At 38.9% G+C, this 13,859-nt stretch overlaps 1 protein-coding gene across 1 annotated transcript in view; it reads left to right on the forward strand.

The window, feature by feature from the left end:
* Positions 1 to 13,859, forward strand: part of LOC142215467 (fibrillin-2-like) — a 116,922-nt gene that overhangs the window by 24,289 nt on the left and 78,774 nt on the right. Inside the window, exon 4 of the mRNA XM_075283698.1 lies at positions 5,175 to 5,273. Within this exon, the coding sequence (XP_075139799.1) occupies positions 5,175 to 5,273 (99 nt within the window). The remainder of the gene's footprint in view (positions 1 to 5,174; positions 5,274 to 13,859) is intronic.

Here is a 13,859-nt window from a genome sequence, read left to right on the forward strand (position 1 = left end):
ACCAAAAACAAAATTATAGTCCAACATCCAAAGAAAGACATAAGCGACATTTTTTTTTTATAGATTCTCATTATTATGTTTTACCTAATAAAGTCCTTTTCTTTGGATGCTGGACTACATTTTGGTTTTTGTCAATGAATATTAGGACTATAAGTCATTTTAGTCAGTGTTGTATTTAAGTCTAGTTTTCATACCACCAACCCAGCTTTATATTTAAAATGTACTTACTAGACCAATCCAGACTTCACACCCACACACCTCTTCTTCACAAACTTGATGTACTGTCCAGATTTCACAGGTTCACTCTTATTTACATAGGAAGGCAGCGCTTACTTGACTGTTGTTCTTAATTGTAATAAGTTGGGCCAGCTGATTTTTGTGTAATGACCTCACTCAGACGATGGTTCCTAATCCTAGGGTAGTGTAGTCACTACTTTGAAAAGCATGGTGGTCCTTCAAAGATTTTTATTAGTATAGTAGAAATTTCACTAATTTGCTGTTTGTGCTGTAAAAGACAAAGGTTGCACTGTTGATTCATGTAATACTGTGGTTTCTGAGGTCAGCAACACTGAAGACTTCCCTATGTTTTCCCCCAGAGGTGTTACAAATATGCCATATGTACGTATTTATCTAGACAAAGGCCTTATATGGGAATTTTTCAGCTCTGGGCCTTGAAGATGATTTCCTGTTCTTTGCTTTTGCAGGTGGTAAGATACTTCTTTCACAGGAGGTTAGATCAACATATGTATCCACTTTAGAGATACATCCACTTCAAGCAGAATGATTAGATTGCAGACTCACCAAAGACACCCCCTGTCTGACCTGTCTGTTCCTTAATGTACATCCAAGAATTGCATTCTTAAAGTTCTAAATTGGCCATATTTTTTTTAAAACAACCTTCAGCGATATGCAAAGTATGACAATATGCTAGTAAAACCTTTTTAAACCTAACTTAGAATCCAAAATGTATTTAGAATGAGTATGTATAAACTTATTCTGTAAAGATGAAAAGGAAAGACTTTACAACCGATATAAACGATAGAAAGCAGTCTACAGTTAAAAAAACAACACAAGTATGACATATATAAAAGTAGCAATCACAAATAAGTGACACAATACAACTGTTTTAATAGAACATTAATGAGTAAAACAACATAATGACAAACTTCTCCACACATTTCTTAAAAGCCATTATATCTAACTTTTTACAGCTCCTCCATTCCGATCAACAATGCTGCCTTTGCTTGACATCACGGTAGAAAGGATGATGGCCAACAATCAAACTCATCCATTAAAATCAAAAAAGCATATTACAATAAAAACAGGGGATGCTGTACGTGCATACAAAATATCTGGCTGACGCGTTTCGGAGAAACTCGTCTCCATAGTCATAGCCTGGCTTGTGACTTCCCGATTCCACTCCAGTCATTGCTGTAGGCAATCATGAGCCTGAACAAAAATAGGATATTAAACAGGCCGAGGCTAAAGAGCCAGTAATGGATAACAAGTCATGAAGAGGACCAGAGTACTTGAGGCTGTTTGCTGGTAAATCTGCTTAGGAGCTTTTTTGGTCCTGACAGACCCATTTTAAAACTGCATGACACAATCTTTAAATGCAAAAAAAGTGAATTGCTAAAGTCAAAGACTGAAGCTATGTAAATGCATGAACTTCAAGAGAAATGATATCTCTATATCAAACATGGTCTCTAGTTGAGATGTGATGTGTGCTTTACTTACTATATACTTACTATATGATAATAACTAGATAAAAAACCAGGTGACATTATAATCGTAAATTTACAATCAGCCAAATCTTTTTTTTTTAAATGCATTGGAAGTGACTGCTGACAAGTTCTCTACTAACTTATATCCCAATCACTAGTAAATAGCCAAAACTAAAATAGAAATCATATAAAAATCTGTATAATACAGGACCCCTGTAACATTATAGCTCTCTGTGCACTGCATGCATATTAATGTGTAACCCGTTTTTATTAAAAAAAAATTTGTATAGTTACAAACAGTATACGAAGCAGACACGTCTTCACAATAGCACTGCATACATTATTGAAAATGGTCATTCAGGGTTTCCTACAGGGGCCTTTCTCATAAGGTATAGAAGTGTGACATGCAATCTCCTGTACCCAACCAGTTATTTTAATATTTCTTTAATATTGCATGCCTTAAGGAGGACCTATCACCACTTCCACCAATTCCAGTTCTTACAAGTTCTTAATGGCCCCACTGATTCCAGTGCAGTTGTATTTTTTTCTCTAGCCCCCGGGATTCCCAAACAATCACTGCTGTTCATTTTGGTTCCTGATATGATAATTCATCTCTGTTATGTCAGATGGGTGCTGAAGGAGGGCTGACCTGTCTGCCTCTGATTGGTCAATACACGATGAACAAAAGGGTAATAATGTTTCGAACCTTTGAATTTCATGCTCCATATCTCACCATCCACAACAACTTCGAATGAGAGACTACCATCATTTTATCGATATTCATCTTGGCTATCTCATACATACATTTAACTTGTAACTATTTAGCATATGATTAGTTATGCAGATTCTTGTCATGTAACTGCAGTGTTATTGTTTTGCTCCTAAAAATAAAATAAAAAACATATTTAGTATTTTGTAAATCCACCTTTGGCTTTCAACACATCAGGAATCCTTATGGTCATGCCCAAAAGTATTCAATTGAGTTGAGGTCTGGTGATTTTGGGGGCCAATCCAGCACCTCTACTTCATTGTTATTCAACTGTTACTTTGCTAATCTCAACATATGCTTCAAGCCATTGTCCTGATGGAACGCTATGTTGTTCTTTTCATAACCATAGTACTTGATTGTATGAAGTAACTCATCTTGTAGGATACTCACATACAGTATAGCTCAGCAAAAACTCCATATCATCAGTCTTCCTCCCCCAAACTTGACAGTACCTTTAATTTTTTGATCCGTTAGCCTCCTTTTTCCTTGTTTCTCCAGACCCATTTGCACCCATTAGAGTCCGATCTATTGACTTTCATCTCATCGCTCCAAATCACCCATTTCCAATCCTCTACTGTCGTCTACTTTTTGTGCTTTTTTGTGAATTTGAGCCAACGCTTCTTATGACAATATTACAGTCAAGGTTTCTTGACATTTTTTTGGGCCACCATTCCAGACTTGTGTAACGCACAGTACTTGCATAGACATCTGTGATCTCACTATTGCAAAACATGTGAGCCACTTCCTCTTCCATGTTTGTCACGCCAGAACTGATAGACCTTGTGATGAGTTGACTCCATTATGCCTGAACGTTCACCTCTTGACTTTTGAAGTCAAGGATGGATGGACTTCATTTCATATTTTGGCACTGACTTTTGGCAATTTTCTTGAACGAGAACTCTCTATCAAAGAGCTGGTTGATGTTATTTCTCTTTTATGAGAAATCCTCTTCATGGCTGATCCTCGATCTGAACCAGTGACTTTCTAGCTTGGCAATCAACCTAATAACACACTGAGCTGTTACAGAATGTGAGGACAGGATTTCATTTGTAGTATACAAGAAGAAAAAGATTTTTCCACCACCAGAAGCAAAACAGTAACAATGCAGTTACATGACAAGAATCTACATAACGAATCATATGCTAAACAGGTGTAAGTAAAATTTATATATGAGATAGCCAAGATGATTGTCTATAAAATGATGGTAGTCTCACATTTGAAGCTGTAGTGGATGGTGAGATATGGAGACTGAAAGTCAAAAGTTTAAAACATTGTTACCCTTTTGTTTTTCAGTGTATGAGAACACAGAATCACACCCTTCACCTAATCCTGCCTGACAACACCCAACTGACAATACAGAGTCTAAATAGTGTAGCAGGCACCAAAACTAAAAACACCTATTGCTCAAGAATGGTGGGGGTTATGCAGCATTATTTTTTTTCATGAAGCCTTTAAGAATTCACAAAAGAATATGATTAGCATAAAAATGGAATAGTAGGTTTTGTCTGTGCTATTAACATACAGTTGCTAATCTAAACTGTATCCTCCAAAGAGCTCCATAACTATAAGAAGTACACAAAGTCTTGGAAGATGTCTTGGAATATATAAATGGCTAAATGTAATTTAAAAATTAGCAGATGAAAGTCATTAAATGCTAATGAAGTGCTGAAAACTTTGTGAGTTGTACAAACACATGCCCACAATACAAATATCGCCCATAAGTCTATTAGTCTACACAGTCCCATACACAACAGATCATGGTAGACAGATAGCAGAAAATAGCAACACAACAAATTTTGGTTCTGATCAACTTTACTTGATGGTTGTATGGTGTGAACTATCGTAGGTGTATGTATGACCAACCCACAGCAGACAGCTATTCAACTATTCATTTTCAGCTGTGTTTCATTATGTGGAGAACCCTTTCAACATTAAGACATATTTTTTGTAGTATATATTAGTTTACTTTACTCAGTATCCCATTATTTTAATATCCCAGAATTTATAAAGAGGCTAGATTTTAATTCAGGCCCATTGTGGAAAACCCCTTTGCCAGAAGTGAACCCTATGCCAGTTGGGGACTAGTGTAGGTTTCATTGATAACTCACAACCATTTCCTGGCTTAGGTTAATACATTTACTTTCATCAGGGCAGTAAAGTGAACAAAAGTTGCAATTTTTCAGCAGAAACCATTGCGTGCGAAGGAAGGAAACCTATTGTTGACCCCTTCACATCACAAGAACAACATAAGCAGTAACTCTTGAGGATCTTGAAAACAAAGCATCATGTCTGGGCTTCTTAAATTCCTGTGTGTCTGACATGAAGAGTAGTGATACTGAGTTATCTGCAGTGACATAGTCAAAGATATTCCTGTAGCCTTAGTGTATGAAATGAAAATGAAGTGATAACATTTATATAACAGCATATCTGCTACAACGTGAGGCCATATGCTTTAGGTCTCTACAATGCTGGCGGTCTAGAGAGATAGGCGATGTACAGGGGCATCAAGTATTAAGGGTGACCGCCAAGGTTTTGATGTTCTTCCTATAAGAAAACTTAGGTCCCACTCTGAAGTTACTGTAGTGCCCTCCCACTTATATCTACACCCTTTCATAAGTTATAACAAAAGCAACTAAGAAATTCAAGATTGGAAAGATTCATTGTCCTTTGTTTCTGTTCAGCAATTTGCCGGAACTCATGTGGAGATGGATTTTGCTCACGGCCAAACATGTGTACATGCTCTAATGGACAACTTTCTCCAACATGCGGAGCTGGTGCAGGTGAGTGAAATAAGAATATACTGTTGTAGAATTGTTTATACTGTATATAGACTTATGTAAGTCATTTTCTTTTATTTGAAATGTTTTTACTTCATTCCAAACATATATGCAAAGCTAGCATGCATAATTTATTACTCTAAATATTTCAGCCATAATGTTAGGGAAATACCTTTTGAGCAGTTCCCCAGTGGCTGCTGCTGAGACCTGATAGGAAGGGAATGAGAGAGACAGTGAGTTCTAAACTCGACCCAGCCCCTGCCCCTACCTACTTGCCTCAGCTACCCTAGGCGGTAGAAGACAACTGGGCTAGAGTCCCTTTTCTGTCTTACACAAAACAGGACAAGACAAAACAACACAGAAGAGGAGTCAGCAAACCAAGGTCAAACCAGAGACTCAAACAGTACCAAATTGTAATCCAAAAGAGAAGTCAAAAGCCAAATAGCAGAGGTCAGTAATACAAAACAAGAGCAAGAACAAACATTTAGCAAGGTCAGGGACACAATAGGCAGCAACCAAGTGTGGTCTGATGGCTAGTTTAAGGAAGTCCAGCATCTGCCCCAGACTTGATAAGCTGTCAATCACAGTGCACAAAAGTTAACCCTAACAGTGCCAATAAGAATGACAATTGTCTGGTGGCGTACAATGCGGCCAGAGGCTTGTACACAGGGGTTCTGAAACCATCACTGCCACTATAAATATGAGGCTATTATGACATTCATCAGCATTCATAGGAAGCTTTAGCTTAATAAATTGTAGAGTGCATGGCAAGGTCAGAACGCCTGATCAATGTTCCTTGAGACAATCTTAATAAGGAAATGTACATAATATTCAATGATTATTCAATGATTAGTAAGTTTATTGCAGAAAATTATCATCATATATTGCTTCATATGTTTATTTTCTTCTAAAAGGATACAGATGATCTAAGCATTTACATTAATTGCATTTCAATGAAGAAAATAAGAAGTTTCCTCTGTTCTTTAATGGTTCCAATTAATAATGTAGTAACCAGATACCTCACTGATTAGAAGCAATTACATGAATTGACACTGAATTACTTGTTATATTATATGACGCCTAATGCCAGAATCTTCTTTAGCACTTAGAACTTCTTAGAGGATAAACAAACTACACACATTAGTAAACCGCACTTTACCATAGCTTTTACATAATCCTCCCGAAATACAAAGTACAGTACAACTAAGAAAATGAATGAATGTCTACTATGTTAAGAGAATCATTCTTTTCTATCATATCTATTCTAATGTCCAGAACTGTTGCTAGACACAGCCATATACTGTATTTATTTGACTCTGCTTATCAAACTTAAGCTATATTCACACAATAGTGAATAATATCTGTTTCTTTTATCTACATCACATGACAGCATTAAATTCAAGTGAATGGGGGCTATGGAGGTTATTTCGACAGTGCATTGTAATGAACCGTCAAAATACAGATCATGTTGCATTTTACAGTTCCTGTGAAGTAAATGGGATTCTAGCGAATCCCATCCACACATTTCCAAAACCATCACTGTAGTCCTGCCTGTGATAATAATGAGTTAACCACTTAGGGCCGGGGCCCAACAAGGTGTAATGCTGCAGTTTGGCCGTGTCATAAACACAGCAGCAAAAACCATTGCATTCACAGTCACTGTAAAGTAGATGGGATTCTAGCAAAACTGTTACGTTTTTTTGTCCATCATCCTGCACTGTCATGTGCATGTAGCCTCAGGCCTACAGTAAAAAAATGTCTGTGACAGCTCTTTTTGGAGCAGCAGTTACACTGTTGTCTTTAACACTGTGACTGTCTGTCAGTCTACTCATGTGTCTATCTTAAGTCTAGAGGCAAAAAAATGCCGAAAAATTGCTGTGGTTTAGGAAATCACACGTCAATTAAATGTACAGTAAGGCTGACAGTTTCCCTATAGTTATAAAGGAAGTAGAAAGTCTGCAGAGGAGACCTCTGTGGACGTTCTGTAAAACTGTGGGGAAAACTGATGCGTTGCTGGTGCAGCTTTTCCTGCAGTGATTTTTTGCTGCTGCCCTCTACGTGGGGCTATAGCCTTAACCAGTCCTGTGAGGGCTGGCCTTACATGGTCATCAGTCACTGTCACGTAAATAAGTCCCTTCAACAGGCTTCAAAGAACCCAGCACATGTGAATAAGGCTTTTAGAATTTATCCATTAAGGAGACTGAAGGCTCACTATTGAATAATTTCATTGAGTAACCTGGTTTTATGTAAAATGGCACGTGTATTGGGGTTTCCCTTTAAAAGAGTCTAGCTTTCAACTGCAGGCAAAAATGGTTTATCAGTGTGTATACGATGTGAAACAGGAAACTGCTCTACTTTACACCCTGCAGAAAAAAAGATTATTATAAACAGATGACAGATTTCACTTAAATAGTCAAATAATTCAGTCATTTTCATAAATGCCATTGCTGTCCTCTGCAATAACTTCATTTTCAGATATTTTCTTCCCTTGAGAACAAAATGCTTTTTTTAACAGTATCTCAAGGCTGAAAATTGAATCTTGTTTATTGAAACCTGCCTTTAGTCTGGGAGTCTCAGGCCAATCTCCAGGCTGCACTAATTAAATGAATGTTTCTTTTGGCATATGGCAATAGAAGCCTCCAGGAAACAGAAAGCGTGCCTTTAGGCAGAATTCAGAGAAAACGCTCCCCCATGTACTATCAGGAATGTTAGAAAGCAAAGCAGGAGGGATTTAGCTAATTTGTATTTCTTGGATATCGGTAGAAATCACTAACTTCTTAGTCTGGAAGAACTTACTCTACACAAAGGCTAAATAGTTAGTCCTTCATCTTGAAACTGCATTTTTCAATCTTTGGACATCTATTTAGGAGGATACTTGTATAAAACTAGTGAAGGATTGACCAGACTGGACTAGAAACCCTTGGTGTACTGGAATTAGCTGTAAAAGTTGTTTTGGTATTTCTTGTTACATTATAACACATGGTTATAGTCTTATCAGTAGCTGAAAGTAACAGCACTATTATTGCTACATTGGGGAAGATACCAACAAATCTGCAGTAATGTAATGGTATAAAACATGCCCTATTTTATAGGACATGTAAGGCCCTCTTTAAGAAAAATATAAAATATTACAAAATGCTTGCAGTTTTGACAGTGGAGTTCTTGTTCTCCTAATTAACTTAAATGGAGGAATATTTCTCCACACCAAAAAACGCAGCTAGAATGGGTGAAATAATGTGATGTACAAGGAGAACTTACAGAATATCTGGCTGATGGATCAAGGTGAGAAGGCATGGCACCACATATGACCACTACTACTTTATTCTCCCAGGGATCTCAGAGATTATCATTTTTGTGATTGTTGGAGGTTCCACCAGTTGCACCTCTAGAAATCAGACATGTATCCCCTCTTCTAGTGATTCTAGTGGGAAAGTCCGGCATGGCCCGCCTTTTGAAGAATTGTTCTCTCCAATATGCAAGCTTTAATATATGGTGTCTACTATTCTAACCTAAAGTTAAGCAGGCTCTTGTTAAATGGTATAAGAAAAATAATAGTTATGACTTGAGTAAAAAAGAGTGGGCAGTAACAATCTGTACCCTAGCATTCAATAATTTCAGTAGGTGTTCCAGAGAGTTTTGCCACGTACAGCCATAGTAACTCAGTATTTATGTAAGAACATAGCAACCTGGTATTGGGTTACTAACATTGTTTAGAGAATGAAAAGGACTCAGAGGTAGGGTTATAGTAATAACCTTGTTTCTGCATATGAAATAAATTAGCCACAAAGGAATATATGTCAACTTTTATTAGTTTTCTGCATCGCTTCAATCTAAAAGCATCATCTAGCTTCCAGTGTTTGGGCAAAGATCTGTGGCCTGGAGAAGGGAATATTTTATGTATAATAATTGTTGACACTTCAAAGAGATATACTGGATTGACAGCTAGCTAGATTTTACTGTTCTCACCCCTAATTTAATTATGAGGGGCATTGTGTTTAGTATATGGCTAGGTTCACATCTTTAGGTTTCTGTTTGGGGGTACTGTTTGGGGACCCTCCGAATGGAAACCTAATCCGCATAAAAAAAAAGCAATTACCTTAGGAAACCTATGGACCCCATAGACTCTAATGAGTCTGTGTGGCTTCCGCTCAGCTCCGCCCAAAAAGGGCGAAAAAGGCGGAGAGAAAATCACTGCTTGCAGTGCTTTTCTCTCCACATTTTTCATGCGGAGAGGGGAACGGAATCTCTGAAAGTAGTGCAAGCGCTGGTGTGAACTCAATGTAAGACATACATTTTCCAATTGGTAATATGTATGATATTTATATATGGTTGTATATGTGTTATTCTGTGATAGTCTTTATGCATGCTTGTATAAGATGATGTGTAATTATCTGTGCATTATGTTATTAACGGTACCTACGAGTATATGCAGCATTTTGTACAGCCTTCATCTGAAGGTCTAACAGTAGGAAACCAAACTGAATGTGATGCAGCCATTTGTCCCTCAGGCTGTTCTTTTCAATCTTTGCAGTCTCAGCAGCTCCCTTTGTGCCATCATTGAGCAGCTGTTTATCATATAATGGCCATCTAGGATTTGGGAAGATCTTTATCAGACATATATGTGGTTTTAGCAATAGAGCATTTTCCATAGTCAGGCAGTTATTTTACTCAAGGGTATAAAGTAAAACTTCTGGAACCATTGCAAAATCTGTAGCAAGAGCCCCTTTCATTTATAAAATTGGTGCCTGGTGCCTATCTATGTAATGGAGAGGTCTTGAAAGGCTCCAGAACCTAGGCACAGGCATTACTTGTTATACTGTTCACAAGGAGGCCTGATCAAGATCACAACTACAGTCATAGTGATCTTCTTGCCTTTGTTTGCACTATAAGGAGGACAATGTTCCTATAGATGCATTTGGGATCTCTGTCTATTTTTGGACATCTCTGCCAAACCAGTTTTTACTACGCTGTGCTGATGAGATCTAACAGATCGAAACAGCGCTGTCCAGAGCTGGGATTCTGTTCCTTTTGTAATAGATTTACTAAATTTGGCTAAACCTTGCATCATAGCATAAGGCTTGTTGAAAAAGTCATGCATATGTTTAAGGGGGCTACCCCTAGAGGGCTGCAAACAGAGGCATTGTTTTCCTAATTACATCCTGGAAAACAGATTTGCATATTTCCCATATTTTTGGCCAAGAAGAGAAAAAGGAATGCTTTGAATAAGCACACATTATTGTAGTGAAAATGTCAAATGAAATGATCCTAACAATAATAAAGTGTACCAAAATGTATTACTCTCCAGCTCTATGTATAGAATAAAGTATACAGTAAAAAGTATTTTGTGCTAAACCTTATTGAAAGAAAGTCTCCGTTATCAATTTGTTCTTCAGATGTGCGCCAACATACCAAAATCATGTGACTAATTTAGTCTATATTTAGAAGCCAACCACTACAATTCCACTTAAATTATAACTTAAATATATAAATTAATCATTAGAGATGAGCGAACAGTGTTCTATCGAACACATGTTCGATCGGATATCAGGGTGTTCGCCATGTTCGAATCGAATCGAACACCGCGTGGTAAAGTGCGCCAAAATTCGATTCCCCTCCCACCTTCCCTGGCGCCTTTTTTGCACCAATAACAGCGCAGGGGAGGTGGGACAGGAACTACGACACCGGGGGCATTGAAAAAAATTGGAAAAAGTCATTGGCTGCCGAAATCAGGTGACCTCCATTTTAAACGAATAGTGGATTTCAAATCCGGGTCATATGAGAATGTGAACTTTGTGACTATGAGACAGGGATAGCTGTACAGGCAGGGATAGCTAGGGAGAACCTTTATTTATGTGGGAATGTTATTAAAAATAACTTTTTGGGGCTCTATCGGGTGTGTAATTGTGATTTTTGTGAGATAAACTTTTTCCCATGGTGCATGCTTAGCACACACATTCAGCTCTACTTCATCGGGCTAATAGAATGCATTGGCCAATCAGCGCTGGCCAATGCATTCTATTAGCGTGAACTGAGTTTGCACAGTGGTCCTAGTGCACCCTCGGCTCTGCTACATCAGATGTGTAGTTGAGCAGAACTGGCTCAGCACTGCTAAGTCTCTGCATTCGCATAGGAATGCATTGGCCAGCCTTCGGCCAATCAGCGCTGGCTCTGCCGGAGGAAGCGGAGTCTAAGGTCGGACCTGAATGGAGACTGGTGTGAAGCGATCTTAGACTCCGCCTCCTCCAACAGAGCCAGCGCTGATTGGTCGAGTTCCTTACTCTGGCCAATCAGCACTGGCCAATGCATTTCTATGGGGAAAAGTTAGCTTGCGAAAATCGCAAACTGACAGGGATTTCCATGAAATAAAGTGACTTTTATGCCCCCAGACATGCTTCCCCTGCTGTCCCAGTGTCATTCCAGGGTGTTGGTATCATTTCCTGGGGTGTCATAGTGGACTTGGTGACCCTCCAGACACGGATTTGGGTTTCCCCCTTAACGAGTATATGTTCCCCATAGACTATAATGGGGTTCGAAACCCGTTCAAACACTCAAACAGTGAGCGGCTGTTCGAATCGAATTTCGAACCTCGAACATTTTAGTGTTCGCTCATCTCTATTAAAAATCAGAAATCGATCTGACACATCTCAATGTTAGAAAATAGAGATTAAACATACTACATAAACCTATATTTGTCAAAGGCCCTTATTTATCAAAAGTCTTGTCACTTTTTGATCAGTTTTTGCCAAATTAAAGGTTGACTACTTTATTGATATATGTTGTAACACATTTATGACCAGTTCCCTTTTTTGACAAATACACACAACATACATCACACTTTTAGGCCAGGGCATAAACCACGGAGTTTTACAGTCCCTGCAAAGTAGATGCGATTCTAGAGATTCCACATATTGCAGAAAAAAATAGCAGCATGTCAATTATACCTGCGGAAATGTTGGCGGTTTCCCTGTAGGTATAATGTAAGCAGAAAGTTTCACTTTCTATAAAAAGCGCTTCAGGAAGAAGAATGCATTTCCATCGCAGTCTTTCCTGTATTGCCTTTTCACAACGTGAGGCCTTATTCTTACGATGTCACTTTTCTTTACACCATTATCTATGTACTAATGTAACTTGTTAAAGAGGACCTTTCACCATTTTTCCCAAAGGCAGTGTTATATACTGCCGGAAAGCTGACAGTGCGCTGAATTCAGCGCACTGTCGGCTTTCCCGATCTGTGCCCGGTGTGAAGAGCTTACGGTCCCGGTACCGTAGCTCTTCTATGGTCAGAAGGGCGTTTCTGACTGTTAGCCAGAGACGTCCTTCTGCCTCGCGGCGCCTATCGCGCTGTAGAGTGTGAGCGGGGAGGAACGCCCCCTCCCTCCCTGATAATACTCGTCTATGGACGAGCTGTGTGAGCAGAGGGAGAGGGGAGTTCCTCCCCGCTCACACTCTACAGCGCGATAGGCGCCGCGAGACAGAAGGACGTCTCTGGCTAACAGTCAGAAACGCCCTTCTGACCATAGAAGAGCTACGGTACCGGGACCGTAAGCTGTTCACACCGGGCACAGATCGGGAAAGCCGACAGTGCGCTGAATTCAGCACACTGTCAGCTTTCCGGCAGTATATAACACTGCCTTTGGGAAAAATGGTGAAAGGTCCTCTTTAATGATGTGTGTATTTTTTCATAGATCTGTCCAAATCCTAGCCAAATATCAAGCGACACTGCTTTTTTATTCACTTTTACTTACATGCATAGAGAACATTTCTTCCGCAAATAGTTAAAACGGTTATTACGGGAAGAATGAAGAGTAACAATGCATTGCCAACAGTGGATATGCTTACTAATATGTAGTCATCCATCACCCCACTTCATAGTTTGCAGAGTACAGTGGGGGGGATCCTGTGCCCAACCCCTCCCTGCTGTTGCTTTGGCTCTCTGTGACATCACCAACTTAACTCTACTCTTGGTGTATGTACACAGGATAGAGTGGAGTTGGTCATGTGACTAAGAGTTGGACTATCAGGAGGTAGGCAAAAAGAATAAGACTTCTAGCCGGTCGCTCTGCAAATCTAATCATCAGGGCTCCAGGAGCCCTCTATATATATCTTAGTGAGACAGCTTATCTGGTGCAGGGTATGCACTGGCAAGCTTTATTTCTCCTTAATAAATGTGTCCAACAGCAGATAATACACTGGGGCAGATTTACTTAGATTGGTGTTTTATGCCCCAGTCTACATCAAAGAGAGTGAGATTGATGAGTGTGCACCTCAATCTAAATTTGGCACAACCTCTAGCAGTCTATGACCAGAAAATCATATCTACTATAGCTGTCAGCTGTCTCGCTGGCATAAATGATAGGAAATCTACCAGATTGTGGTTGGCCCTAAGCAACAACCACATTTTTTTTTTTCTAAAACTGGTGTAAGTGGTGTAAAATAGGAACAATTTACAATTTGTTCTTCAAAATACAACTTGCACAAAAATGATAAAGAGCTAGATAAATTTCATTCAGAACTTTATAAATTGTCACAAAATGCACCATAAAAAAATGTGCAAATCAATTGATAAATGTGGGCAGATTTATTCCCTCT

The sequence above is a fragment of the Leptodactylus fuscus genome, chromosome 1 (genome assembly GCF_031893055.1).
Source record: "Leptodactylus fuscus isolate aLepFus1 chromosome 1, aLepFus1.hap2, whole genome shotgun sequence".
Lineage (NCBI taxonomy): Eukaryota > Metazoa > Chordata > Amphibia > Anura > Leptodactylidae > Leptodactylus > Leptodactylus fuscus.